This window comes from Mustela nivalis (assembly GCF_964662115.1).
Source record: "Mustela nivalis genome assembly, chromosome: 2".
NCBI classification, from domain to species: domain Eukaryota; kingdom Metazoa; phylum Chordata; class Mammalia; order Carnivora; family Mustelidae; genus Mustela; species Mustela nivalis.
In genome coordinates, this window is record NC_139021.1 from 158,484,776 (window position 1) to 158,512,542 (window position 27,767).

General features: G+C 40.0%; 1 protein-coding gene and 1 long non-coding RNA gene across 4 annotated transcripts in view; one reads left to right on the top strand and one right to left on the bottom strand.

The window, feature by feature from the left end:
* HPSE2 (heparanase 2 (inactive)) overlaps positions 1-3,420 on the bottom strand; it is a 713,430-nt gene extending 710,010 nt beyond the window's left edge. For both annotated transcript variants that reach the window (XM_082722259.1, XM_082722258.1), the window contains exon 1: positions 2,963-3,420. In XM_082722259.1, coding sequence (XP_082578385.1) covers positions 2,963-3,252 — 290 coding nt within the window. In that variant the 5' untranslated portion in view covers positions 3,253-3,420. The remainder of the gene's footprint in view (positions 1-2,962) is intronic.
* On the top strand, positions 618-27,767 carry LOC309860312. Of its 2 annotated transcripts, XR_014309309.1 has the most exons (5): positions 618-1,827; positions 3,430-3,560; positions 4,835-4,930; positions 24,374-24,498; positions 27,315-27,745. It is a non-coding gene; the product is annotated as an uncharacterized lncRNA (long non-coding RNA). The 2 variants fall into 2 exon arrangements; XR_014309308.1 differs by lacking the exon at positions 24,374-24,498 and having other exon boundaries at positions 27,315-27,767.

The following is a 27,767-nucleotide window of genomic DNA, read 5'->3' on the forward strand; positions in this document are numbered from 1 at the left end:
GAGAGGAAAGGATCCTGGGGGAAGGCGAGAGGGCGCGGGATACCGACCGAGGCCCTCTTCCCACTCTCCGCGAGAGACCTGGCGGAGGCTACGGGCTGTGTCCCACCCCTCCAGCCCGCCACCCGCGCGGTCCCCGGCATCTCGCGTGCGCCTGGCTCCCAGGGCTTTGCCTCCTGCGCACAGCCGGCCGCGGCCCCCTCCCTCAGACAACCCTACGCGGTTCGCCAAAGGTACTTCTTCCCAAACGGTTAGTCTGTTTGCTAACACAGTGCATGTCGGGGGGTAGCGGTGCGGGGTGGGGGGCACTTCTGCTGAGAACACGGGGCCAAGGCGCAGTTGCCCAGCTTCTGCCACTGCCTGAAAAGCGCTCCTGGCGGAGACGCGCAGCGCGCGGACTGCCGGGCTCCGACTTTTGCCAAACTTCTAGGCTGAAAGCCGAGATCTGTTTCCTCCGCCCCAGAGGCACTGCAACCGCTGTGGATAAGGTGAAACCTGCCTCCTTTCTCTCAGACCAGGTACCTGAGATGGAAGGTTTTGTGTTTTGTTTTGTTTTTGTTTTTTTCTTAATGCTAAAGTTGATTTTCCTTCAACACTATCTTTTAACAACCGCATCCATCTCCCAAACCCTGGACAAGAGATTCCCGGGGTAAATCCTTGCTTTTTTGAGAACTCTTGCCCATTCCTTGCCTGGCACGGTAAAAGCGGTGTCTCTTTGGTCCCTTAAGTAATACAGCGTGATCTCAAGAAAGGTAACATCCTCTCTACTCTGAGTTCAACTTCATCTTTTTCCTTCCTACGTGGGACCCTTTGGAAACAAGCTCTGGGAAAAGTAAAGTTTGCCGATACTTGGAACCCACTCCTTAGAGGAGATTCGAGGAGCTACAGAGCAGCATTTACATTTATTTAGGTTAGGATTTCCATAAATAAGTTGTCTTAAAAGCCAAAAACTACTTCAGGGTGGGGTAAAGAAGGGACAGTGCAGATGCTCTTAGTACTAAGACGATCAACTGTTGAATTCTGGATCTGTTATTTTTAACACTTTGCTGGTTCAGGCTCTGAAAATCCAAATCCAAATGTAGAAAACACAGGATTATAAAGGAGGGGGATATGAAATTAAAAAGCCGAGGACTCCAGTTTCAGAGAGTTGCTGACAAAAGTGGTAGCCGCCCCAAGAAGTGGCCGGGAATGTCGTTTGCCCGAGGACTCCAGGACGGCGTTCTCAGACAGGCGCAGTCATGGCATCGCGTGGCCCCACGGCAGACAGAGGAGACATCCGTGCCAGTACCAGCCAACAGATAAGGCATTTCCAACAACCGTCCATCGGGAAGCCTGTACAACCAATGCAAATGCGCCCCGCCACGGCTCTTCTTCGAAAAGCCGCTTTCCAGAATCTTTTCCGCAGCATGCATTTAACGAGACGGTTTAAAAAGGAAGGAAGGAAAAAGAAGCCCGAAGGAGTCCGCGCAGCTGGAGTAGTGCTATGCAAGTGGGGCGTGTATTTCGGAAAACTCCCGTCACTCGCAACCAGCGGACGAGCTCAGAGACCCGCTCTGCTGCGCGACAGAACTTCCGAGGAGGGAGCCCCGCCGCACGTAGCTCTTCCCGCCTTCCCGCGGAGGCACCGCCAGGAACCGAAACAGCCTCTGCGGCGGCAGCAACACCACCAACCGCTCAGTCCTCCCGCAACGCTCGCTCCACGTGGAAGGAGCGCTCCACGCGGCGCCTCCTGCTACCTGCCGCGTCCGCTGATCCGGCTGAGGCCCCGGGCAGACCCGCAGCGCTGAGGGGAGGGAGCACGCCAGCAGCAAAATGGATTTCCCAAGGAGTGTAAGATACTCACGAAAGACGCAGGGCCTCTGGATGGAAAAGTGGGAATGAGAGAGCGCTCAGGGCTCTTCGGAAGAGCCCACAGCTGATGCTCCAATTTGGATAGAATTTTTAATAACTCAACACTGGATTCGACATTGCAGACGATTTATTTATTTATTTTATTTATTTATTTTTTTTAACACTACAACTCTGTCCCTGATGGGTAGGGGTCTTAGTTGCCTAACTGCTAAACAGTAACAACTCAGAAAGTGAGCACAATTAGATCAAGCTGTTGAGTAAGGGGGGAAGTCCATGATGACAAACCACCGGTTTAGTGGTCCGCTGGTGCCAAGTTCAGACCTCCGAAACATCCCCGTAGTATTTCTAGGACCCTTTCCGTTCTCGAGAATTTTTTTTTTCTTTAAAGAAAAACTGTGCAGTTACCGCAGGAGATTTAAGGAGGAGGGACTGGGGGGCCATTCAGTCTATTAAAAACGTCTTACAAAGTCCTGAAGTCTGGAAAGGACAGCGGAGGATATAAAAGAAAACTCCAAAAATCCAATCCAACTTGCCCACCACTCAAGTCTCTGCTTAAATTCGTTTTCTGTCTTGGAGTGGGAGAGAACTGACAAATCGATCTTTCCGTGGAAAATTCCACTTCCGTGAGATCCCCGATTGAACACTCACATATACACATAGGCGCTCTCTCTCTCTCTCTCTCTCTCTCTCACACACACACACACACACACATACACACATATACACACCAATTCCTCTCGGGTCTTTGTTGCTTAAGACCTTTTCTTCGCTTTTGTAACTGCCCTGAACCTCTTGTTTCTCTTTCAGAAGGAGACGGGGAGGCTAATTGTGGATATATGTAAGCACAACATTTTTTCAGTCATAACTGATAAGTTTCTGAAATGCCTTCTGCATTGCAAACATGTGCATCTTAATAGAAAACACTGCTTTTCTCAATCACCAGCTAAAGCCTCACAGCAAATATTCCAGGAGGAGGAAAAACCTCTTTTCTTCTCTTTGTGAGATCGCTTGGCTTTTTTTCTTCTTCTTCTTCCCCCTTTGGAGTGGGGGATAGGAAGGGGTGGGGGTTGTTACTTTAAAAAAAAAAAAATGATCATGGAAGCCCCTGCCTTACCTTAAGAAATCGAGCCAGCCATCATGAATGATGGACGGATCCAGCTGCAGAGAGAGGAAGTTTTCATTGACTGTCCTGACTGGGTTCTTGGTGCTCACATCAAGTAGAATCAGAGTCTTTTCCTTCAAACCTGGAGCTCTTTCTACAGGCAAGGGTCTCCTGTCTCCAACTTGGGAGGAAAGGGAGAGATGGACCAACAGAGCCAAGAAGAGAGCCACCGGGGCTAGGCACGCAGGGGGGCGGGAGTTGCTGGAGGGCATGGCTTCAGGGAAGGCACAGAGCACCCCCATTAAATCCCTCTGATTTAAACCTCTCTTCCTACAGGGTCTCACTGGTGACTAATTGTCCTTATCTAAAGTGTGTGTCTGTCTGCCTCCCCCCCACACACACTTTTTTTTTCTTTCCTTTTCCCCCCTCTCTCTCTCTTTCTCCCTCTCTCTCTCTCTTCTTTTTTTTTTTTTTTTCAGTGTTTTGGTGCTGGTGGAGCAAACTCACGCCCCTAGCCAGCCTTCTCAGCAACTCGTGCCAAGAGTACTCGTTCACCAGCACCGCCCCTTTAAGAGATTTCGACTGCAGACATTTTTTTAACTTTTTAAAGGTGAGGGGGTGGGGGGGGGGAGGCGGGAAGTAGGAGGAAGGGGTGGCGTTGTACCCTCCTGATTTAACCCTCTAGGGTCAGGAAGCAGAGAGAGGGATCGAAACTGTATGGTTGTCATGTTTTGGGTAGGGGCGGGACATCTTTTTTTTTTTTTTTTTACTTCCCTCCCAGCGAGGCTCTGGGGAGGGCGGTTCTAGCTTCAATCCCGACTGGAAAGCCTCAGCGCCAGCCCTGGACGCGCGGGAGTAAAAGAGTGCACACCCGCGGGATACTGTTTCTCCTGACAGTGGCAGGCATTTCTTCCGCTCTGGGCCCTTCCCTTTGCGCTGAATGAGTAAAACCAAGAGTGGTTAACTTGCAGAGGGGGTCCTGCGGTGGCGACTGTGATTCCTGCTAAAGCATTAGAGTGCGGATGGAGACTTAATGGACACAAGTATGGACCTCTTGCTACTAGCTGCGCAGCCACACAGAAGCATCCTCTAGCCTCAATACAGGAAACAGTAGCCGGAAGGAATACAATGTGACCTGGTCAAAGGGCTTATCCACCCGTAGGAGCAAAAGGGCCCGGGCTGCACATGGCTCGGGTCTACCTACAGCCAAGAAAAAAGTGTCTTGGGGAGACTTCAATATACCCCAACTTAGGCCAAGTCAAAGCAATCTGGTACGTGCTGGGACAGTCTGGGCTACACTGCGCCCACCAGAGCCATGGCTTGGGTACTCCATTGCGGAAGCGGACTTGCCCTTCCAGCCTTTCCTAGAGGTCGACCATGGTTATCCCTCCCGCGGGGAAGTGCGCCTTTACAGTGCTGGAAAGGAATAGAGTAACACAGTTGGGTTTTCAAACTTGGCCAGGAGTCACTGACAGGGCCCGAGGGCACACATTCCCTAGATGCACAGGAACAGCTAGGAGCAGTGTAGTGCACCACCCGCTCTAGCTCACCAAGCCAGACCCACCCCACCTCTCAGTCGAAGCTGTGGGTTCCAAGCCATGGGTTCCAAACCCAAGCCCGGAAAAGAAGTCGGACCAGTTTGCTATACCCACAGCAAAGTTGTGGCCCCACTTTCAGCTTCTTTCTGGAACAAAATGGGGCTTCTACTTGGCAGATGAAGATAACTATTTTATGTACTGTGGGTATGCATGAGCATCCCAGAACCTCCAAATATCAAACAGGTAAAATGCAGAGCAAAGGTTTTCCCCAAAGGTGGATGTGCAAATGGCAGTCACAGAGCCATAAACACTGAAATGGCAACCTGTCTCCCCTCTCTCCCCCCAGACAGGATGAAGAATCCGAAAAGGGCTGGAGTGCATGACCTCCAACTGAAGTTCTCTGAGGAGCTTCTATCAAACTAAGCAACCAAGAAATACAGAGGTTAGATTGGGTTAGACTGGAAAGTGCCATTAAGAACTTCTAGAAGTAAGACTGCATAAAATGAGGCCAAAAGAGAAGGAAAATCCAAGGCATATTATCTAAGATGATTTTAAAGACCAGGATGTTATATACTGAAATATTAGATGTGAGTTTTGGCCCTTAAGACCTGCCTGCTTTTTTTGGTTCCTGAACATTTCTGACATACACCTAAATCCTTTAAAATATGTGTGTTTCTGTGAGTGGGTGTGTGGTATGGTTTAAGTTCCCATAGAAATTATTTTAATTTTAAAATGTGTGCTGAGCACCTCCTTGAAATAGATGGTAACAGCCTGGTGAGCAAAGATTTTTTTTTTTTTTTTATTCTTGTATCTCTAGACCCAGGCACTTAGCAGGCACTCAATAAATGTCTATGAAATAAATCAATCGTAAATCAAATCATGCTCAATACAATAAAATCATTTGGTGCATTCAAGAAGAATGTGAAAAAAAAAAAACGACTTATTGTCACAGTGAACTTTAGGTTTCAGTTCAGTCATTTGTTTACCCAGCTATTAGCATTTTCCTGGTCACCTCCTTCAGGAAATACTTATCTTACAAATTCTGAAGCCATTAGTTCAGTTGCTGTATTCAGAATTAAAACTGATTATATATGTTTAACAAGGAGTCAGATTTTCCAAGGGCCTAAAAATTCCCTGGCTTACAAGTGAATGTACTTTTAGAAGCCACATTATATGGGACCAGAAGACAAACACATAAATGAAATAAATCACTCGCCCCCTAGATGTCTATAATTAACGTACCTTTCAAAAATGCCTACCCTTGGGACTAAGGATGAACTTGGATATAATGAGAATCTGCCATTAATTGCGGATTAATTTTATCCATGATTTTTGCTTACTTACCCAACTATTCTATAATTGTTTGGTGTCCTACTTACTTTAACCAGTATTTAATGTTCTCTTAAACAGAACCGGTATATAGAACAAAATCAAAACCTTTCTTTTTAGGGGCGCCTGGGTGGCTCAGTGGGTTAAGCCACTGCCTTCGGCTCAGGTCATGATCCCAGGGTCCTGGGATCGAGTCCCGCATCGGGCTCTCTGCTCAGCGGGGAGCCTGCTTCCCCCTCTCTCTCTCTGCCTGCCTCTCTGCCTACTTGTGATCTCTCTCTGTCAAATAAATAAATAAATTCTTTAAAAAAAAAAAAAAAAAACCTTTCTTTTTAATTCCTGATGAAAACCGTCTTCTTTAGTGAAGCAATTGAAATTCTGTAGTCATGTACAGCCTCAGGACATCAAGGCAAAGAAAGCAATTCAGTAACATTTAAGGAGTTCCAGATAGTTGACTCCAAGATGACCTGATTGTTTGGTCCTTCCTTCTAGTTAGGATAAAGATCTTTGCAGGGCTACTCTTCCCAAATAGCTTCACCTCCCCATATCATGGCTTTTGTCTTGCTTCCTATCTAATCCTAAATTATATGCTGTAAGTAGCTCATTATTAATCTCTATATTAGATTAGTTTCTACTCTGGTTTCTATGTGCTGAGTGGCAATGACCTGGACCTCTGTTCTGTCTTAAATTGTAATTTCCTAGGAGATAAGAAGTGGGACCTTTGTATAAAATATGAATTGGGTACTAGATGCATCTCTTTGGAAATGCTCTTCTTGATGTTATTGAATGATCTTCATAGATAAACTCCTTTGATATCTAGGAGTCTAGTTTCCCACACCTGTAAGAAATCTTGAAGATTAACTCATTATTTTTCTAGACTATGGGATTTCAAAATAAATATTAGTAGAGAAGAGCTGACATATATTTGACAACTTATTTTATCTAGCAAGCACCTTAAAAAAACTATCAACTTGTCACTATTATTTCCCAAACGAAAAAAAAAAATTTAGTAACACCCCCCCCCAAAAAAAGCTGACACAGTATGTCAAAAACAAAAAGCAAGTGTTTAAACTGAATAAATTTAGCTTCATGAAAAATCACTATAGTATTTTCATCATTTCATCTCAGACCAACTGAGATATGCCAGTGACCAAATGACTGGGACTACTGCTACATCCTATTTCTATGGCCAAATTCTACTTTGTAGTATATAGGAATGCTGCAAGATGTGCATGCATGCTTTTTAATGCTTGTCTTCTTGACTACAGTAATTTCTGTCCATTTTTCCTATGCATTTTCACACTTATAGCCTGTCACAAATTCACTGATTCTATATGCTACCTCTCTTTCTATTAAACATTCAGAGCTATAGTTATTTTTATACTTATTTCCCTTCTGGAAGAATTATATCTAGATATCAAATAGCAAGAAAACAAATTCATGCCACAATAACTGGAACTGAGAAGGATGAAGCTATAGCAGCCAACCTGCTATCTCATTACTGCGTGTGGACTTGTCCACAATGACTACTATTTATTAAGATCCTGTGGTCCCATAATGGTATTCAGAATTATACGTATGCTATTTTATTAATCTTATCAAATAACTCTGAGAGGTAGATATAATTCATTAGTATACCTAGTTTACATATAAGAAAATTGACTCAGAGATATTAAGCACTTTTTCATGATACACTGCTAATAACTAGCAGCAAGGATTGAAACCTAGGGCTATCTGACTCCAAAGCCTATGTCTGTGTTCTTAACCAACACACTCTACTGTAAGTGCTAAAATATTGCATACCTTTTAACAATTTGTCATTGTACAGTTGAAAAAACCTTGGACTAGGAGTTAGAATACCTGGGCTTAAGTCCTGACTTTCCCAGATCCTAGCTTAATGACCTTGGGTAAACTTTATAACTGTTGTCTCAGCTGCCTACTCTGTAAAACTGACATAATATCCTTGATTAAGAAGCAAATAAGGTTATGTCTGGGAAAAATGCTTTATGAATTCCAAAATAGTATACAATTGTGCTACTGGTTTCTTGTTATGTCTTGTTCTCTCTCTCCCATACTGACTAAAAGTACATCCCCTTAACGAAGACTGGGGCAAGAATTAAGTTATAAATAAAGAATTCAATGATAAAGTTGAAACAAAAGTTCAACTATAATATAAGATCAATAAATGCAATAATAAAGCAAGTATGCACCACATAGTTAAGCCACGCAGGCTCTTCTGCCTGTGACTAGCATCTGAAAAAGGAAGGAAGTTAAGTTTTACATGCCTCCTTCAGTTTTCCACTAAGACAGCAGAAGGAAGAATAGTGCTGGGGAATAACAAAGACTGTGTCTCTGTCATGCTCAGAGGAACAAGGAAGGGCAACACTTTCTCCATATGGAAAGCTGAAGGGGAAATGAATTTATAACTATGGTTGTTCTACCTCATTATATAAGAAAACTTGAGCTGGATGGGTTTTGTTCCCATTGTTCCCACTGAGCAGTAAACTTATGTGGGGAAGATCATAACCATAATAAATTCAGTTAACTCTAATAAGTTCAGTTCAAAATCGATTAGTATGTTTGAGGTAGGGATGATAGTTATTTGAGAAACTGCTATAGGTGGAAAACCAAGTAACAGAAAAACATTATATTTATTCATGTCATCAGTTGCATTCATTGAAGAGTCATTTTACTATCTTGGCCCATTTTGCCTTTTGTACATTCAGATTAGTCCTGAAAAGCAGCAGTTCTATTGCAAATTGCATGGGCTTTGGAGTTCAACAGACTTTGATTAAACCTAGATCAGAATTTACTATCTGCTCATGTAACCTTTGTTGAACAAGTCATTTATTCTTGCTGGGCCACAATTTCCTCATCTACAAAATAGGTTTAAGTATACTCCTATACTTCCCTTCACGTGTACTGTGAGAATTATGTCAGAATTAAATGAAGTAATGTCTTTAGTTCTTGGCACATAGTTACTATGCAACTATCATTTTCACTGCTTGGGTTTCATGGTAGAAATAATCATAATTTGCATAGATCAGGTGGGAAGAAATTTATAAACCTGAAACCTAAGATTTTGAAATAGTATAGTAATAACTTACAGGGATACATTCTATTTTATCCTTATAGCATAGACAGGACAAGCTTTATCCTTATTACTCAGGTAAGGAAATACAGAGTCAAAAAATTCAAAATGTTGGGGTGCCTAGGTGGCTCATTTGGTTAAGTGTCCAACTCCTGATTTCAGCTCAGGTAGTGATCTCAGAGTCATGCAATCCAGCCAAGCATTGGGCTCCATGCTGGGTATGAAGCTTGCTTAAGATTATCTTTCTCTCCGCCCCTCCCCCCACTAAAAAAAGAAAGGTTCAAAATGCTGTTTCTTAAAGAATCTGAGGCTAAAGCCAGTTCTACTGACTGATAATCAGACTCTACTCTTGATATGTTTGTTAATGAAAATACCTGAGAACTTTTTACACATAATGTCCCAGGACATAAATTCAGATTGCCTTTCACATATTCTATAAATTTATTAACTATAAGTTGTTTATACATACCTTCACACAACTAGACCACTTTCCTAGTCAGATGATTCTAAGTATTTAATTAATGCTAAAAATAATCTCTAAGAAGGTGAATATAAAAATCTTTTTTTTAAAAGATTGTTAGGGGAGGAGCAGAGGGAGAGGGACAAGCAAACTCCATGCTGAGTGCAGAGCCCAGCTTGGCCTTGATCCACGACCCCACAATCCTGACCCCAAAACCCAGTCAAAACCAAGAGTCAGACACACAACAGACTGAGCTATCCAGGTGCCCCTTTATAAATCTTAATTTATTTATCTCAGTATATCTATTTTGGTATCTACTTTGAAATATGGAACCCCTACTAAAACATTTGCTTGAACACAGTTGTTATTTGTTGACCCCCAAAGAGTGACTGACTATGATTGTCTTTCTTTTGCTTCGTAGACTAACCGGGACCTTTTTAAATATCCAAATGTATTTAGTTGGACTTGGACACTTTTTAAATATCCTAATGTGTTTAGTTCATAATAATGAGAGTTAAACAAACATTGAAAACAGAAAGCCCACCATGGGTTCAGTTCTCAGTAATCAAAATCAACTATAAACTACTTGTACATACCATGGAATATTTTACCTCTGCCCATACTAACATCTAGATCCCTAGCTCTTTGGAGTTGCCATATAAGCATACCCAAGTCCTTCCCTGATTCAAAATCAATTATGCTAAACCTTATTAACCTTAACTCTCACCAGATTTTTCAATTCTTCTAGTCCCTTGGGTCACTAGGACAATGATGTGGTGTGACTTTCAGAAAGTATGTTTCATTTTCACTGGACATTTAAATATTACATTTCTGGGGCACCTGGGTGGCTCAGTGGTTAAGCCTCTGCCTTCAGCTCAGGTCATGGGCTCTCTGCTCAGCGGGGAGCCTGCTTTCTCCTCTCTCTCTGCCCGCTTCTCTGCCTACCTGTGATCTCCATCTGTCAAATGAATAAATAAAATCTTAAAAAAAAAAAGGTTTAAATATTACATTTCTCTTTTGATTTTCTGAAGCCTAGGCAGCATGATACTGTGTTTAAATACTTTTAAATGCTTTTCTCTTTCAGGAAGAAATAAGAATAATTTGAGAATCAAGAGTCACTGACATTCAGCCCTGGTTGCACATTAAAATCAGCTAGGAGCTTTTTAAAAATAATTATGCCTCACGGCACTGGGGTGGCTCAGTCAGATTAAGAGGGCAACTCTTGATTTTGGCTCAGGTCATGATCTCTCAGGGTCCTGGGGCAGAGCCCCGGATGAACTCCACATTCAGTAGGGAGTCTGCTTGTCTCTCTGACCCTACCCCTCTTCGAGCTCTCACTCTCTCTCTCTCTCTCAAATAAATTAATAAACTCTTTAAAAAAAATTATGCCTCACCCCACCTACATATATTCTGAGAACTAATTTTGATGTGGGACCTCAGCATATCTTGGATCCATTGCTATACAATTCTGTTTGGTTCTAGTTACAGCTAATTTAGATGGCAAGGGAAACCATGTTACTTCCATCTATTTGATTCCTAGGTTTCAGGTAATTAGGAGCAAGAGTTCAAACACTAAAAGATATCTCAAAAATATTATCAGAATCTATTCTGTTCCTAAGTTTAGACAATGAAAGTTCAGATAGTGAGAGGCCATCCTCAAAGAAGGAAAAATTGTGCAAGTAAATACCATATATCCTCTTAGCTTTAATAGATTTTCAACTGATTATTCCTTCATTCAAGAAACATTTTTCCTTTATACCATGTGATTGGCAAAATGTAAATACTGGATAACACTAATTGTGGATGTGGGGAGAATGCAACCTTCTTGCATACTGATGGGAGTATAAATGGGTGAGGACATTCTGAAGAGGAATCTGGTAATATTTAATGAAATTACATACATATATTCCCTTAGATCCAGTAATCCCACCATGGGCATAAATTACCCAAGTGACTCCAAAAAGACTCACAAAAGGACTTGAATGAGGACAGTCAGTAAAACACTGATTTTAATACATGGGAATTAGAGAAACTTAGATGTCCATTACAAGGGGAATGGACAGGTACAATGAGAAGGACAGCAGATAGAAGCAATGAACTGAATGTAAATACAAGAACATGGATGGTCTTTAAAAAGAATGATATGTGAGGAACAAAAAACCCAGAATAGTATAGAATAATAACATTAGTACAAAATAAACACAAACAAACCAATATATTTTACAAGGATAGAAAAATATCAAAGGACACACACCAGTCACATTAGATTTGATACCCATAAGGTAATCATTCAAAGGAAAAAAATAAAAGGCTTTACATGGATCAATGTTAAACATTCTCCTGCATTCAAGGTAATAGTTAACCAATTTTCTAGGGAACAAAAGGGAGAAATATTGAGTGCTGACTGTAGGCTAGGTAGTGTGTCTTCCCCCATCCTTGGAATCCAAACAATATTCTTGTCCTTGGAAGCCTTACAGTATACTTGGGAAAACGAACAGGCTAACAAAAATCCATTTGATAAGTGCTATATTAGAGTTTAGTGAAAACTGCTATGGAGCACTGTAAGGGATTATGATGTAATACTAATTCATGTGTGTGTGTGTGTGTGTGTGTGTGTGTATACACACACACATATACAAATACATGGGAGTCTGTTACTCGATACATATGTAACTTCCCATCAAAATGATGACAAACATACCATACTTTAATGAGTTGGGCTTTTTTTTTTTCCTTTTCTCTTTTTTAACCTGTCTCCAGGTTTTCTCCTGTCTTTCCATTTTGGTAATGGCTAAGGGGTTGCCAGTTGCAGAAATGCTGGAGTGCCATCTGCTGGTAGAAAGTTTTAAATTCCCAATCTTTCTCAAAATCCATTTTCAAAAACAAAACTATCACATGTATTATAGGATATCTGGGCTTGAAGGAATCTTAGGGATCAGGAGCCTGGTTTTAGGGGTAAAATATCTCCTTACAAGAGTGCAGCTAATTTAAGGGAAATGTACACACATGCGCTCACAAATGCACAGGTCTCTCCCATCACCACTGTAAGCTTCACAGAACTCTATGGTAAATACAAAGCTAAACTAACTAAATTATCTTAGATATACATATAAACTCCTTTACAGGGGTCCACAAATACGTTTAAACATTTCTATAAGCTCACTTCCCAGGAAAACAATCTTATTAGGAAGGCAGCTTACTGTAGTGTCAAAGGAATGAGCTTCACGATCAGACTTCAGTCCATCTCAGCTTTACTATTTATTAAGAAGCCTTAAAGAAGTTGTTAACTTCCCTGAATCTCAATTTCTTTATATCTAAAAAGGGAATAGTAACCTAATTTACAGAGTTATTGTAGTAATTTGTAGGGGAATATGAAAACTAAAATGCCTAGCCATGTCACAAAAATATTTAATGACTAAACTAAACCCCTAATACTAATTTAAATATGCTTTCTAATCCATCCTCAATGATGTCAGATCTTCCTCTCATTTATATTCGATACTTATATTTAATATAAATAATTTGGCAGCTTTAAGAAATTTCATACAATTAATTCCATAAAAACATAAGTGGAAGGCAAAATGTGTTTTAACAGTACATCTGGTCAGATCATACTTCTGCTCTAAGATCTTGCTTTTCAAAGTGTGGTCCACAGATCCAGCAGCATCAGCACAATGTGGGAGCAGTTTGAAATGCACAATCTCAGACTCCATTCTAACTTAACAAATTAGAATCTACATTTTAACAAGTTCCCCAAGGGTTTAAAATTTTGATTTAAAATCTGAGAAGCATTACTTTGGGGGACAGCAAATAGAACCTGAGCTCCATTATTTCAGAAGAGGGTTCCAGAACTAGCTGCTTTACTCCTCTTGGTTAAATTTATCTATGTTTTAGCAATTAAGTACTGAAACGTTTTCAGTTCTTTAAAATTTTGGTAAAACTAATTTTGGCAAAACACACAGCACTTAACATACAGCCCATGGAAAGAAGGGAGAAAGGAAAATGCAATACTACTATGACATTAATTAAAATGATGCGCCAAAGCCGAAAATGACAGAAATTGACTTGGGTAAACACTATAAGGAATATGGATTTGCAGAGTTTCTGTTACACCAGAGTTTCTGGTGAATAAACAATTGTAAAATATGGAATTAATCAGTCAGAAACATCATCCAAATTAATGCCCACAGATACATCTGCCCACGCATCTTTTTTTTTTTAAGATTTTATTTATTTATTTGACAGAGAGGGAGATCACAAGTAGACAGAGAGGCAGGTGGGGGGAAGCAGGCTCCCTGCTGAGCAGAGAGCCCGATGTGGGGCTTGATCCCAAGACCCTGAAATCATGACCTGAGCCAAAGGCAGAGGCTTAACCCACTGAACCACCCAGGCACTCCTGCCTATGCATCTTTATGAGAGTAATGACAGATGAAGCAGCAATCTCAAACCTAGCACCCAGAACGAGTCAGAGAAACAATCCACAGTTGCTGGGAAATCTGAAAGTCCAGGTGATAAAAAGGCATAAAATTCATGAAGATAAAATTGGGCATGGCCCACCCAAGCTTTTAACCAGATATCCTAAAAGCAAGTAATGTGTTACTCTGTCCTGTGAAGACAAAACCATTATGAAATATTTGTTTAATATCCACTCTATGCAAGCCATGATGGAATCAAAACAAAGTCATAAAACTATTAGAGAGAAAGAACAGGCACATAATACCATGCAGGCAGGCAAACAGGCAAAAACTGTTTCTGTCAGATAAAGACGCAATATGGAAATATAGCTAATGTCATTGTAAGTCCTTTATTATCTCAAGTATGAAATCTATCTACCTACTCATGCAGACAAACAATAATAAATAACTTTTTTGAGTGTTTATTAAGAACTAGGAACTGTGTAAAGCATTTTAATGCATTACTTCATTTAATATTTACAATAAAACTAACAGGCAGGTTCTCATAGCCTTATTTTAAGAAGGAAAATTGAGGTTTAGAGAGTTTAAATTTCTGGAAATAACTAGACAAGACACAGCTTGGGGAATCAAGTCTAGGTCTGTCTAGCTCTTAATCACTCAGATATTCTGAATCAGTCTATGTAACATATAAGTAGGACCATATATTTAGAGTTAATAAACATTTTAATCAATGTAGCTTATCTTTCAACTTTTTTCTCAGCTTTCTCTCCTCAATCTAAATGGCACCCCCTTCTGTATAATGGAGGATATAGTCTGAAAAAAACAAATTTTATTTTCCTTTCAACAATATTGAACACTTGATTTTCTCTATAGATTTTGAATTTGATAAACAATGTATACTAATGTGTAAAAAATAAAACTATGTGTAGTTTTACTTAGTATACTGTGGTTAGAGAGTAGGCATAGAAAATATGGCTCCTGAAGCCTCAGAAATTCCCTAATTCAAATGTACACTTTTCGTTTATGTTCATTTTTCCCTGCCTCTCTCTCTCTAACACACACACACAAATACTTACAGGAAAGAATAACAGGCATATTTGAAAACACTAGCAAACAACCAGGAAGATTTTATATAATCCAACTAGTGGGTGGGTTCAACTGTAAGAAGTCTGAAGGACCTGAAGCACTCTAAATCCTGTGAACTCACAAAACCAACCAGCCAAAATTATCTTCCACAAACAAAACCCTAAAATAAGGAGAAACATTTGAGAAAAGAACCCACATGGTATAGAATATAGATAATTGATGTAAAGGAAACAGAAAACTCAAATAAAATTAGAGAAAGTGAGCAAAACCAGGATATCTCAGAGAGCAGTGAGGTATAATTTTTAATGCTACATACAAATATAAATATAAATATAAATATAAATTATATATATGGGAGCCCTACAGGTGTGAAGCTAGAAAAGCTCTCCTAATCTACTTCTCCTTCCTAAAAGTTCACTAAAACTAATTTTGCATTAAAATGATCAACAAAGGTGTTCCTAGGTGGCTCAGTGGGTTAAAGCCTCGGCCTTCGGCTCAGGTCAAGATCCCAGGGTCCTGGAATCGAGCCCCACATCGAGCTCTCTGCTCAGCGGGGAGCCTGCTTCCTCCTCTCTCTCTCTGCCTGCCTCTCTGCCTACTTGTGATCTCTGTCTGTCAAATAAATAAATAAAATCTTTGAAAAAAAAAAATGAGCAACAAGAAAGAATCACAATCAACCCAATGCAAAAATATTGTAAGAAAAAAGAGAACAGGGACGCCTGGGTGGCTCAGTTGGTTGAGCAGCTGCCTTCAGCTCAGGTCATGATCCCAGCGTCCTGAGATCAAGTCCCACATCGGGCTCCTTGCTCAGCAGGGAGCCTGCTTCTGCCTCTGCCGGCCATTCTGTCTGCTTGTGCTCGCTCTCTCCCCCCCCTCTCTCTCTGATAAATAAATAAAATCTTTGAAAAGAAAAAAGAGAACAGAGGTTGAATAATCTCTTTAGAAATAATAAAGCTGGAGGAGTCAAGATGGCAGAGAAGTAGCAGGCTGAGCTGACATCAGATAACAGGAGAATAGCTAGATAGCTTATCAAACCATTCTGAATACTTACAAATCCAACAAGAGAGCGAAGAGAGGAAAAGCAGCAATTCTAGAAACAGAAATTTGACCACTTTCTGAAAGGTAGGACCGGTAGAGAAGTGAATCCAAAGCGACAGGAAGATTGGGGCGGGGGGCGCTCCCAGCAAGCAGTGGAACAATGGACCACAAAATCATAACTTTTAAAAGTCTATTCCACTGAGGGACATCGCTCCAGAGGCTAAACCAGGGTGAATCCCACGCAGAGACAGCGTGGTCTCAGGTCCCGTGGGATCAGAGAAGGATAAGGGGTGTCTGAGGGTGGCAGAGCTCACAGGTATTAGAGCGGGGAAGCCAGCTACAGAGACGGAGCCGAGAAGTGAGCTCTCAACTTGGGGTTACCTTAAATTGTGATCCATGGCTCAGACTACTGCTCTGTGAGAGGGGACCCCACAAAATCCGGGATGACCCCCCTGTAAGAGTGCAGGGATCTGTGAGGTTTGGAGACTAGAAGTGGGGCTGTGTGCCAGAGACAGAGATGCTTGGTCACAGGCTGGATGAGCTCAGAGAGCAGCCGGAGGCCAGGGAAACAGGAGTGATTGTGTGCTTTTCCTCCAGGGCGCACTGAGGAGGGGGGCCCTGAGCTCTTGGGTCCTCCAGGCAGGAGACTCGGAGGCCGCCATTTTCATTCCCATCCTCTGGAACTCTATGGAAAGCATTCAGGGAACAAAAGCTCCCAAAAGCGAACCCAAGTGGATTACTTAGCCTGGCCCCTGGTAAGGAAGGTTCAATTCCACCTCAGGCAAAGAAACTTGAGAATCGCCTCAAAAGGCCCCTCCCCAAGAAGATCAGCAAGAAATCCAGCCCCAACCAAGTTCACTTACCAAGGAGAACAGTGGAATTCCAAAGTAGGAGAAAGCAAAACTTGGAATTCATGGCTTTCTCCCCATGATTCTTTAGTCTTGCAAAGTTAATTAATTTTTTAATTTTTTTCTTCTGCTAAATTTTTTAACTTTTACCCATTCTTCTTTTAATATTAACTAGTTTATCTTAATAATACCTTTTAAAAAAAATTTTTTTGAAACTTCATTATTATACTCATATTTTATCCTTCATTGTATCTAACTTTATTTTTTATATACACATAGGATTTTTTCTTCTAAAAAAATGTGGGATACAACTTCTTCTAATAGATCAAAATATACCCTAAATCTAGCATGGGTTTTGTTCTACTCTCCAGCCTGAGCAAATTCTCTCCACTTTCTTTTTCTTTATTCTCCCAACCAACTTATCTTAACAACTCCTTTTATAGAAAATTTTTTTTAAAAAATTTTGTTTCATCTTTATACTCATATTCCATCCCTTCATTGTATTTACCCTTATATATGTTATTCATTCTTTAAAATTTGGGGAGGTAGTTTCTTCTAAGAGATCAGAATACTCCCAAAATTAAGTGGGTAACCCTGTTCTATTCACCAGTCTAATATATGTATTTTTTTCTTTTTTCTATTTTTTCCCCTTTTTTTCACTTTTCTAAATTTTTTTTCTGAACTTATTTTTACCCCCTTTCTTTCTCCCATGATTTGGGGTCTCTTCTGATTTGGTTAAAGCACATTTTCCTGGGGTCTTTGCCACCCTTTTAGTATTTTATTTGCTCCTTCATATATTCTTATCTGGATAAAATGACAAGGCAGAAAAACTCACCACAAAAAAAAAGAACAAGAGGCAGTACCAAAGGCCAGGGACCTAATCGATACGAACATTGGTAATATGTCAGATCTAGAGTTCAGAATGACAATTCTCAAGATGCTAGCTGGGCTCAAAAAAGGCATGGAAGATATTAGAGAAACCTGTCTGCAGAAATAAAAGCCCTTTCTGGAGAAAAAAGAGGACTAAAATCTAACCAAGCTGAAATCAAAAAAGCTATTAATGAGGTGCAATCAGAAATGGAGGCTCTTACTGCTAGGATAAATGAAGCAGAAGAGAGAATTACTGATATAGAAGACCAAATGACAGAGGATAAAGAAGCTGAGCAAAAGAGAGAAAAACAACTACTGGACCAGAAGGGGATAATTCGAGAGATAAGTCATACCATAAGACAAAACAATATTAGAATAACTAGGATTCCAGAAGAAGAAGAAGAAACAGAGAGGGGAGCAGAAGGTATAGTGGAGAGAATTATTGTAGAGAATTTCCCTAATATGGCAAAGGGAACAAACATCAAAATTCAGGAGGCACAGAGAACCCCCCTCAAAATTAATAAGTCCACACCCTGTCATCTAATTGTAAAATTTACAAGTCTTAGAGACAAAGAGAAAATCCTGAAAGCAGCTCGGGACAAGAAGTCTGTAACATACAATGGTAAAAATACTAGATTGGCACAGACTTTTTTTTTTTTAAGGCTTCAAATATTGATTGAGGTTTTATTTTGCATCAGTGCCTTTCTGAATACAGTGGGCAATGCTAAAATGAGCTTCCTATATACATATGGTTATAGAGAGTAAATAAATCAACCAGAGATCAATGCTAAGATATGCAATTCTAAATATGCTGAGGATATTTAGAATAAAAAAAAGATCCTTGAAAACTTTAAAAAAAAAAAAGAAGAAGAATATATTATTACTAATAGGTTTTTTTTTATATTACTAGAGTCCTCATTTTATTTATTTATTTATTAATAAACATGTATTTTTATCCCCAGGGGTACAGGTCTGTAAATCACCAGGTTAAAACACTTCACAGCACTCACCAAAGCACATACCCTCCCCAATGTCCATAACCCCACCCCCCTTCTCCCAACCCCCCAGCCCCCAGCAAAAAAGAGAATTACAAACCAATATCCTTGATGAACAGAGGTGTGAAAAAACTCTCACCAAAATACTAGCCACTAGGATCCAACAGTACATTAAAAGGATTATTCACCAAGAACAAGTGGGATTTATTCCAGGCCTACAAGGTTGGCAACATCTGCAAATCAATCAATGTGATATAATACATTAATAAAAGAAAGAATAAGAACCATATGATACCCTCAATAGATGCTGAAAAAGCATTTGACAAAGTACAGCATCCTTTCTTGATCAAAACTCTTCAAAGTGTAGGGATAGAGAGTACATGCCTCAATATCATCAAAGCCATCTATGAAAAACCCACCGTGAATATCATTCTCAATGGAGAAAAACTGAGAGCTTTTCCGCTAAGGTCAGGAACACAGCAGGGATGTCCATTATCACCACTGCTCTTCAACATAGTACTAGAAGTCCTAGCCACAGCAATCAGACAACAAAAAGAAATTAAAAGCATCCAAATTGTCAAAGAATAAGTAAAACTACCACTCTTTACAGATGATATGATACTTTATGTGGAAAATCTAAATAAAAGAATTCAGTAAAGCATCAGGAGGTAAAATCAGTTGCATTTCTTTACACCAACAACAAGACAGAAGAAAGAGAAATTAAGGAATCAATCCCATTTACAATTGCACCCAAAACCATGAGATACTTAAGAATAAACCTAACCAAAGAGGCAAAGAATCTATACTCAGAAAACTATAAAGTACTCATGAAAGAAACTGAGGAAGACACAGAGAAATGGGAAAAGGTTCCATGCTCATAGATTAGAAGAACAAATATTGTGAAAATGTCTATGCTACCTAAAGCAATCTACACATTTAATGCAATCCCTATCAAAATACCATCCATTTTTTTCAAAGAAATAAAACAATCCTAAAATTTATATGGAACCAGGAAAGACCTTGAATAGCCAGAGGAATATTTAAAAAGAAAGCCAACGTTGGTGGCATCACAATTCCAGACTTCAAGCTCTATTACAAAACTCATCATCAAGACAGTATGGTACTGGCACAACAACAGACACATAGATCAATGGAATGGAATAGAGAGCCCAGAAACAGACCCTCAACTCTATGGTCAACTAATCTTCGACAAAGCAGGAAAGAATGTCCAATGGAATAAAGACCGTCTCTTCAACAAATGGTGTTGGGAAAATTGGACAACCACATGCAGAAAAATGAAACTGAACCATTTCCTTACACCACACACAAAAATAGACTCAAAATGGATGAAGGACCTCCATGTGAGAAAGGAATCCATCAAAATCCTTGAGAAGAACACAGGCAGCAAACTCTTCAACCTCAGCGGCAGCAATTTCTTCCTAGGAACATCACCAAAGGTAAGGAAAACAAGGGCAAAAATGAACTATTCGGACTTCATCAAGATCAAAAGCTTTTGCTCAGCAAAGGAAACAGTCAGCAAAACCAAAAGACAACCAACCGACAAAGTGGGAGAAGATATTTGCAAACCACATATCAGATAAAGGGCTAGTATCCAAAATATATAAAGAAATTATCAAACTCAACACCCAAAGAACAAATAATCCAAGAAATGGGCAGAGGACATGATCGGACATTTCTTTAAGGAAGACATCCAGATGGCCAACGGACACATGAAAAACTGCTCCATATCACTCGGCATCATGGAAACACAAATCAAAACCACAATGAGATACCACCTCACACCAGTCAGAATGGCTAAAATTAACAAGTCAGGAAATGACAGATGCTGGCGAGGATGTGGAGAAAGGGGAACCCTCCTACACTGTTGGTGGGAATGCAAGCTGGTGCAACCACTCTGGAAAACAGCATGGAGGTTCCCCAAAAAGTTAAAAATAGAGCTACCCTATGACCCAGCAATTTCACAACTGGGTATTTACTCTAAGGAAACAAATGTGGTGATCCGAAGGGGCACATGCACCCGAATGTTTATATTAGCAATGTCCACAATAGCCAAACTAGGGAAAGAACCTAGATGTCCATCAACAGATGAATGGATAAAGAAGATATGGTGTATATATATAGTGGAATACTATGCAGCCATCAAAATAAATGAAATCTTGCCATTTGCAATGATGTGGATGAACTAGAGGGTATTATGCTTGGTGAAATAAGTCAGTCAGAGAAAGACAACTATCATATGATCTCCCTGATATGAGGAAGTAGAGATGCAACATAGGGGGTTTGGGGAGTAGGAAAAGAATAAATGAAACAAGATGGGATCAGGAGGGAGACAAACCATAAGAGACTCTTAATCTCACAAAACAAACTGAGGGTTGCCAGGGGGAAAGGGGTAGGCAGAGGGTGGTGGGGTTATGGACATTGGGAAGGGTATGTGCTATGGTGAGTGCTGTGAAGTGTGTAAAGCTGGCGATTCACAGACCTGTACCCCTGGGGCTAATAATATATGTTAATAAAAAATTTAAAATTTTTTTTAAAAAAGGAATGTTATCAGGCCTCACTAAAACCTCTTAAATAAACATTGCTGAGTGAAAAGCAAAAAAAAAAAAAGAAAGAAAGAATAAAATTATGCAGAAGACACACCCATAAAAACTATAACCTAATATTTCAAAACACAGTAAAGAGAATTAAAGAAAATGGCAGAAGAATGACAAGGATGTCTACCTACTCTTACCACTGTTGTTCATCATCATACTGGAAGTCCTAGCCTCCACAATCAGATGACAGAAATAAAAGGTATCCAAATCAGCAAAGAAATCAAACTGTCATTCTTCACCGATGACTTGTGCTCTATGTTGAATTCCCAAAAACTCTACCCAAAAATTGCTAGAACTCATACAGGAATTCAGCAACATGAAAGGATATAAAATCAATGCACAGAAGTCAGGTTCATTTCTATACACTAATGATGAGACAGAAGAAAGAGAAATTAAGGAATCGATCCCATTTACGGCTGTACCTAAAACCATAAGAGACCTAGGAATAAACCTAACCAAAGAGGCAAATGATCTGTACTTTAAAAAACTATGGAATCCTTATGAAAGAAAGTGAGAAAAACACAAAGAAATGGAAAAGCATTCTATGCTCATGGATTAAAAGTACAAATATTCTTAAAACATCTATGTATCCAAAGCAATCTTCACATTTAATGCAATCCCTATCAAAAATACATCAACATTTCTCACAGAGCTGGAACAAGTAATCCTAAAATTTGCATGGAACCAGAAAAGATCCCACCAAAGGAATATTGAAAAAGAAAACCAAAGCTGGTGGCATCACAAGTCCAGACTTCAACCTGTATTAGAAAGCTATAATCATCAAGACAGTATGGCACCAGCACAAAAAAAGACACATAGATCAATAGAACATAACAGAGAACCCAGAAATGGACCCTCAAGTCTATGGTCAACCAATCTCCGACAGAGCAGGAAAAAATATCCAATGGAAAAAAAATACAGTCTCTTCAACAAGTGGTGTTGGGAAAATTGGATGGCCACATGCAGAAGAATGAAACTGGACCATATGGATGAAAGATCCAAATGCAAAACAAGAATCCATCAAAATCCTAGAACACAGGCAGCAAACTCTTTGACCTCAGCTGCACCAACTTCTTGCTGGACATGTCTCCAAAGGCACGGGAAGCAAAAGCAAAAATGAACTATTAGACTTCATCAAGAAGTCTTTTGCACAGCAAAGGAAATAGCTGACAAAACTAAAAGACAACTGACAGAATGGGAGACGATCTTTGCACATGTCTTAATAGGTAAAGGGCTAATATCTAAAATCTATAAAGAACTTATCAAACTCTATACCCCAAAATCGAATAATCCAATCAAGAAATGTGTAGAAGACATGAACAGACATTTCTCCAAAGGCATACAAAAGGCCAAAAGACACATGAAAAAATACTCAACATCAGGAAAATACAAAATGAGATACCACCTCACACCTGTCAGGATGGCTAAAATTAACAACTCAGGAAACAACAGATGTTGGCGAGGATGTAGAGAAAAAGGAAACTTCCTATACCATTGGTGGGAATGCAAACTGGTACAACTCTGGAAAACAGTTTGGAAGTTCCTCAAAAAGTTAAGAATAAACTATCTTAGACCCAGCATTTGTACTACTAGGTATTTAGTCAAAGGAGACAAACAGTGATTTGAAGAACTTATGGTTACAGCTGTGTTTTTGCAAATGCCCTTATCCTTTAGAGATACATAATAAAGTATTTATGAAAATGTCCTAAAGCTCTGAACTTACATGTGGGAGCCCTAGAAGAGCAACTGCTTACAAATGAGATAAATAATAACTGTAACAAGATGATATGAAGGGTAACCCGTCAGTGTAACAATAATGCTAATCTTCACTGCTAGGCTCTCATACCCCCATATTCACACCCTAACTTCCCCTTCCTTCTTTCATTATGCTCTTCCCATTATCAAAGTTCCCATTAAGCAAAAACTAGAACATCAAAGATGGAACAAAACTCAGGTTGTCTTGGTAATGTCTAAAAATAAAGAAGGAAAAAGTTCTCAAAGTTAATGATGCATCCTAAAGTATTTATAAGTGAAATTACATGTTGGGATTTGCTTTAATATACACTATGAAGAAAAGAGAGAGAAGAAAGGTGGCTGAAAATTTTCTCAAAATGTTGTAATTATTGAATCTAGATAACAGATACATGGGGCCCATTACATAATTCTATTCTTGGAGCCTTTTGGAAACTCTCCATAATAAAAGGGCTTTTGAAGTTAAAAAAATATATAAGGCCTGAGAATTTTCCTTCTCCCTCTGTCTTTGGACCAAATATAATGACTATCAAGCAAGTTAAATGTTTAACAAATTATAGGCAAGGAAAATAGAATCTAAGAAAATAGGGCTAAATCTAGGCACTGGAATCTGGAAGAATGAGATCCAAGACACAAAGACCCCCTATAAGTATGGGACTAATTTCCAAGAGAAACAAAGGATGCAAATCTTCTCTCCTGAGTTACATGCTCTTTAGCAGGGCACATATAAAATGGGCAGCTGGACAGACAGGCGGATGGATGGGTGGATGGATGGGTGGATGGATGGACAGACACACGAACAGGGGGAGTGAGAGATAAATAAAGGATCCAGTAACTGATGGACCTTTTAAAAGAAATTAATGCTATAGAGACAAGGAGTGGCCATTAGCAGTGGGGATGAAAAGGAAGCCATGACCCTCTGGCCAGTAAGTGTATGTGCAGGTGCATGATCTTTGATGCCAGGGACATGACTTCTAAGATCCCATCTGAAGCAAGCCCATGTACAAAATAAAGGCAAATAGATCACTAACCAATCTGGGGCTTTATATACAACTTCTCTGATACCATTTGTATAAATAAAAAATAGCTAAATGCCTGTTAATAGTGTGAGGCAAGAAGTCCAAGGAAACAGAAACTAAGAACTAAGCTTGGAGCTCCTAAACTGTAATCTATCAATCAATGGACACAGAGACAAAAAGGGACCTTTCAGCTCCTGCATCAGAACTGCCTCAGCAAGAGATAACATCTCTGGGGAAACTCCATGTTTTCAGAGCTTCCCATTCTGTCAGAGATCACTTCTCAGGAGGCTAAATGCAGATAATGAAATCCTCTAACAGGAATGGTACCGCAGCTGTCTGAAAAATAATATTTTCTCAATATCCACAGAGCAAACTGGAGCAAGTCTTTATGCAACATAATGTGAAACCACACAACTTTCAGCTGGGAAATATACTTCACCAACAGCACTTACATGGATACAACTTTTTAAACGAGAACAAAATTCTGCAAGGGTACTCAATTCTTAATTTTTTCTTTTTTTTTTTAAGGGTACTCATTTCTAATCCACTTCTCATTTTTTTAAAAAATCATTTAATATGAGAACTGCAAGGGACCTTAGAAATAATTTAATTTGGTCCTTCATTTTTAAAGATGTAGAGACAGGCTTTTGCAGGGCCAAAGGCAAAAAGCCATAGCAAATCAGTGACAGAGTTAGATCTAAAATCCAGTTCTTCTAAAAGCCAGTGTTATGGCTCTTGAAGAACTGGAGTGTTTTTGCATTCAACTTCTAATTTTTCTCCTCAAAATCAAGACAAGCTGAGGTGAAAGTTTTAAAATTTATCTTACTACTTCCAGTGAACTTTTTTTTTTATCATTTCCCCTCAGTGCATCCTGTACTCTGTAGAGGTGGTCATATAGATACCATGAGCCAAGGAGAACTTTTTGGAAACCTACACCTTAGTACCCCTAAAGGCAGGATGACCACATAATTTATCATCCAACCTGGGACACTTCTGAGAGCAAAGGGGTTATTACTAATAAGTACACAAGGACCAAGGTATAAACTGGACTCTTCTGGACAAAGTGGAACATATAATTTTCGCCCCACTAAAGTATTACCTGCTTTAGCTATCTAGGCCAAAAAGGATCCCAGAGACTGTGCTCTCCTTTCCTTCCTTTTGAATTTAATCCTGACCCATTTTACTGACTACTTCCCTCTCCCTATCTTCATTCACTACCCCCACTCCTAGGGTCCATCCCAGGGATATATATAAATCCCTTTACTTTGAATCATCCTTTTTACCCGCTGTAGCATCCTCCCTGGTCTCCTTAATCCCCTCTCCCCATGAACAAGACATCTCCCCTCTAGCCCTGACCAGGTTCATTAGCCCAGAATAATTAGGACATGGGACTATAAGAGAACATTTCTACTGGGAATGAAGGGAAAACACTATTTTAGGAGGGCATGTATGTGTATGTTTGTGATATAAAATGCTGGTAATCTTAATGATGACTAAAAGTACATGGCATCATGAACATACACATGAAAAAGAAAAATCAAGATACTAAAAATTTGGTTTTATTAGTAATTTTTGTGATGATAGTTTGTATCTAAAATAATAGTATCTAATTCATCTTACCATACATAGTACTTTGTCGATAGTAAGTACCAAATGAATGCTGGAAAATGAAGGGAGGTTCCATCAAGATGGTGGAAGGGTGGGAGACTCCATTTCCACCAGTCCCCTGAATAGAGCTAGAAATCTACCATGCCACTCTGAACATGCACCCAGGAAATCAGCCTGAGATATAAGATTATACACTTCTGGATCTCTATGGGGGCAGAGGATCATGAGTTGAGAGGTATAAAAGTCAGAGTTGGGATTACACAGAAAAGATATCAGAGGATAAACCGAAGGGGGCGGGAGCCACCAGAAACCAGCCATTGGAAAGTAATACCCCATTGCAGAAGTGCCCTGCTCTTGGGGACCAGCCATACCTTGGAGACAGGTGGCTGCAAGATGGGAAGGGACTGTTACACAGTGCTCAAACAGAACAAAGGGGCTTAAGGAACAATCACTGGAACTGGGAGGCCACAGGTGCGGGTTGGTCCTGGGACCGACCACAGCCACTGCCCACCTGCTCCTGAGAAGACCTGGCCCAGACTTGAGTCAGCAGTCTCTGGGACTGGCAGCTACTGCCACCGCCTCTACCTCCGCCTCCACTGCCTCGGCTGAGAGGACCTGGCTGGACTAGAGCCCACGGTCCCGGAAACAGCAGCCACAGTGGTTCAGGATCACCCAGACTGGGGTTGCTCATAGTTTTGGTGGCAACAGGGGTATAGAGACAAGCAGGGGCCTCAGTGGACCACTGACAGGGTCACTGGGGGTGCGCACTGCCTATGGGAGGCTGCAGGATTCAACTGGGTTTATGGGGGGCTGTCTGTTCTGGACGTTCCAGTGACCAACAGACTGTGGCTTCTTTCTGAAGCAGAAGTCTAGGAGCAGAAACTTAACTTTGCTCTGACCCTTGGAAAAGGTGGGAAAAGCTGCCAGAGAACAAAAGCCTCCAAGAAACAAAAGCAGAAAAACTGGTTAACAGGTATCCCAGCCCCATGATAGGGGCAGGACAACACAGCCCAAGTAGGACTAACAGAAAAACAACTCGGCAGACCCCTTCCTCAGAAGACAAACGGAAAGAACAAGAAGATAAAAACCACAGGGTCCCCATAAAACTGTAAAACCTCAACACCATGGGAAAACAGTATATTAAGCTCCTGGTATTGCCTCACAGCCTGTATATTTCTTAGATATAACTTTTCTCTTTTTTTAATTCTTTCTCATGATTCTTATTCTTTTTTTTAAACCTACTTATCATTTCAATTAGATTTTTAATACAACATATTCCATAGTAAATTTTTAACTTAAACTTTTTCATATACTTTTTTCTTTATATAGATAGATATAGCTATAGATATAAATATGAGCTTCAAAGTAGTCCTTTAATCCTATTCAATACTACCTTTATAAATATCTGTTTTAATTTCCTGCATCTCTGTAAAGTTGAGTTCTCTAAAAAAATAATTAGATACACACCAGAAGAACTGAAATACCCTTCTTGCCCACATCAAGGGATTATAATCACATTCCTATCACCTCTCCCTTTTTATTCTTTGGTGGGGTTTTTTTTGTTTTTTTTTTGTCTTTTTCTTTGTTTTTGTTTTTGGACTTTATAAATCTTACTCTTGGGGCTCATTTTGGCTGTTTTTTTTTTCTTCTTCTTCTTCTTCTTTTTTGTGGTGACTTCTAATTGCTCTGAACCTTCCCAGGGTTCATCTTGCCTGGATTGTCGTTGATATTTTCGGCTGTACATCCCCTCAACTACAACTCAACAGAATGACAAAAAGGAGGAACTCCCAACAAAGAAAAGATCCAGAGACAATGGCCTCTCCAGCATATCTAACAATATGGATCTAGGGAAGATGTCAGAAATAGACTTCAGGCTAGCGGTTATAAAGACAAAAGGCTGGAGAAAACTATTAATGACAACATAGATTCGTTAGGGGCAGAAGTTAGAGCAGATCTGGCAGAACTGTAAAAATGCTATCAATGAGATACAATCTAATCTAGATACTCTAATAGTTAGGGTAAAAGAAGCAGGAAATCAAATTAGAGATCTCGAAGACAAACTGACACAAAAGATGGATCAGGATGAGGCCTGGAACAAACATCTTAAAATCCATGGAAACAGTATAGAGAAATAAACAAGGCCATGAAACGTT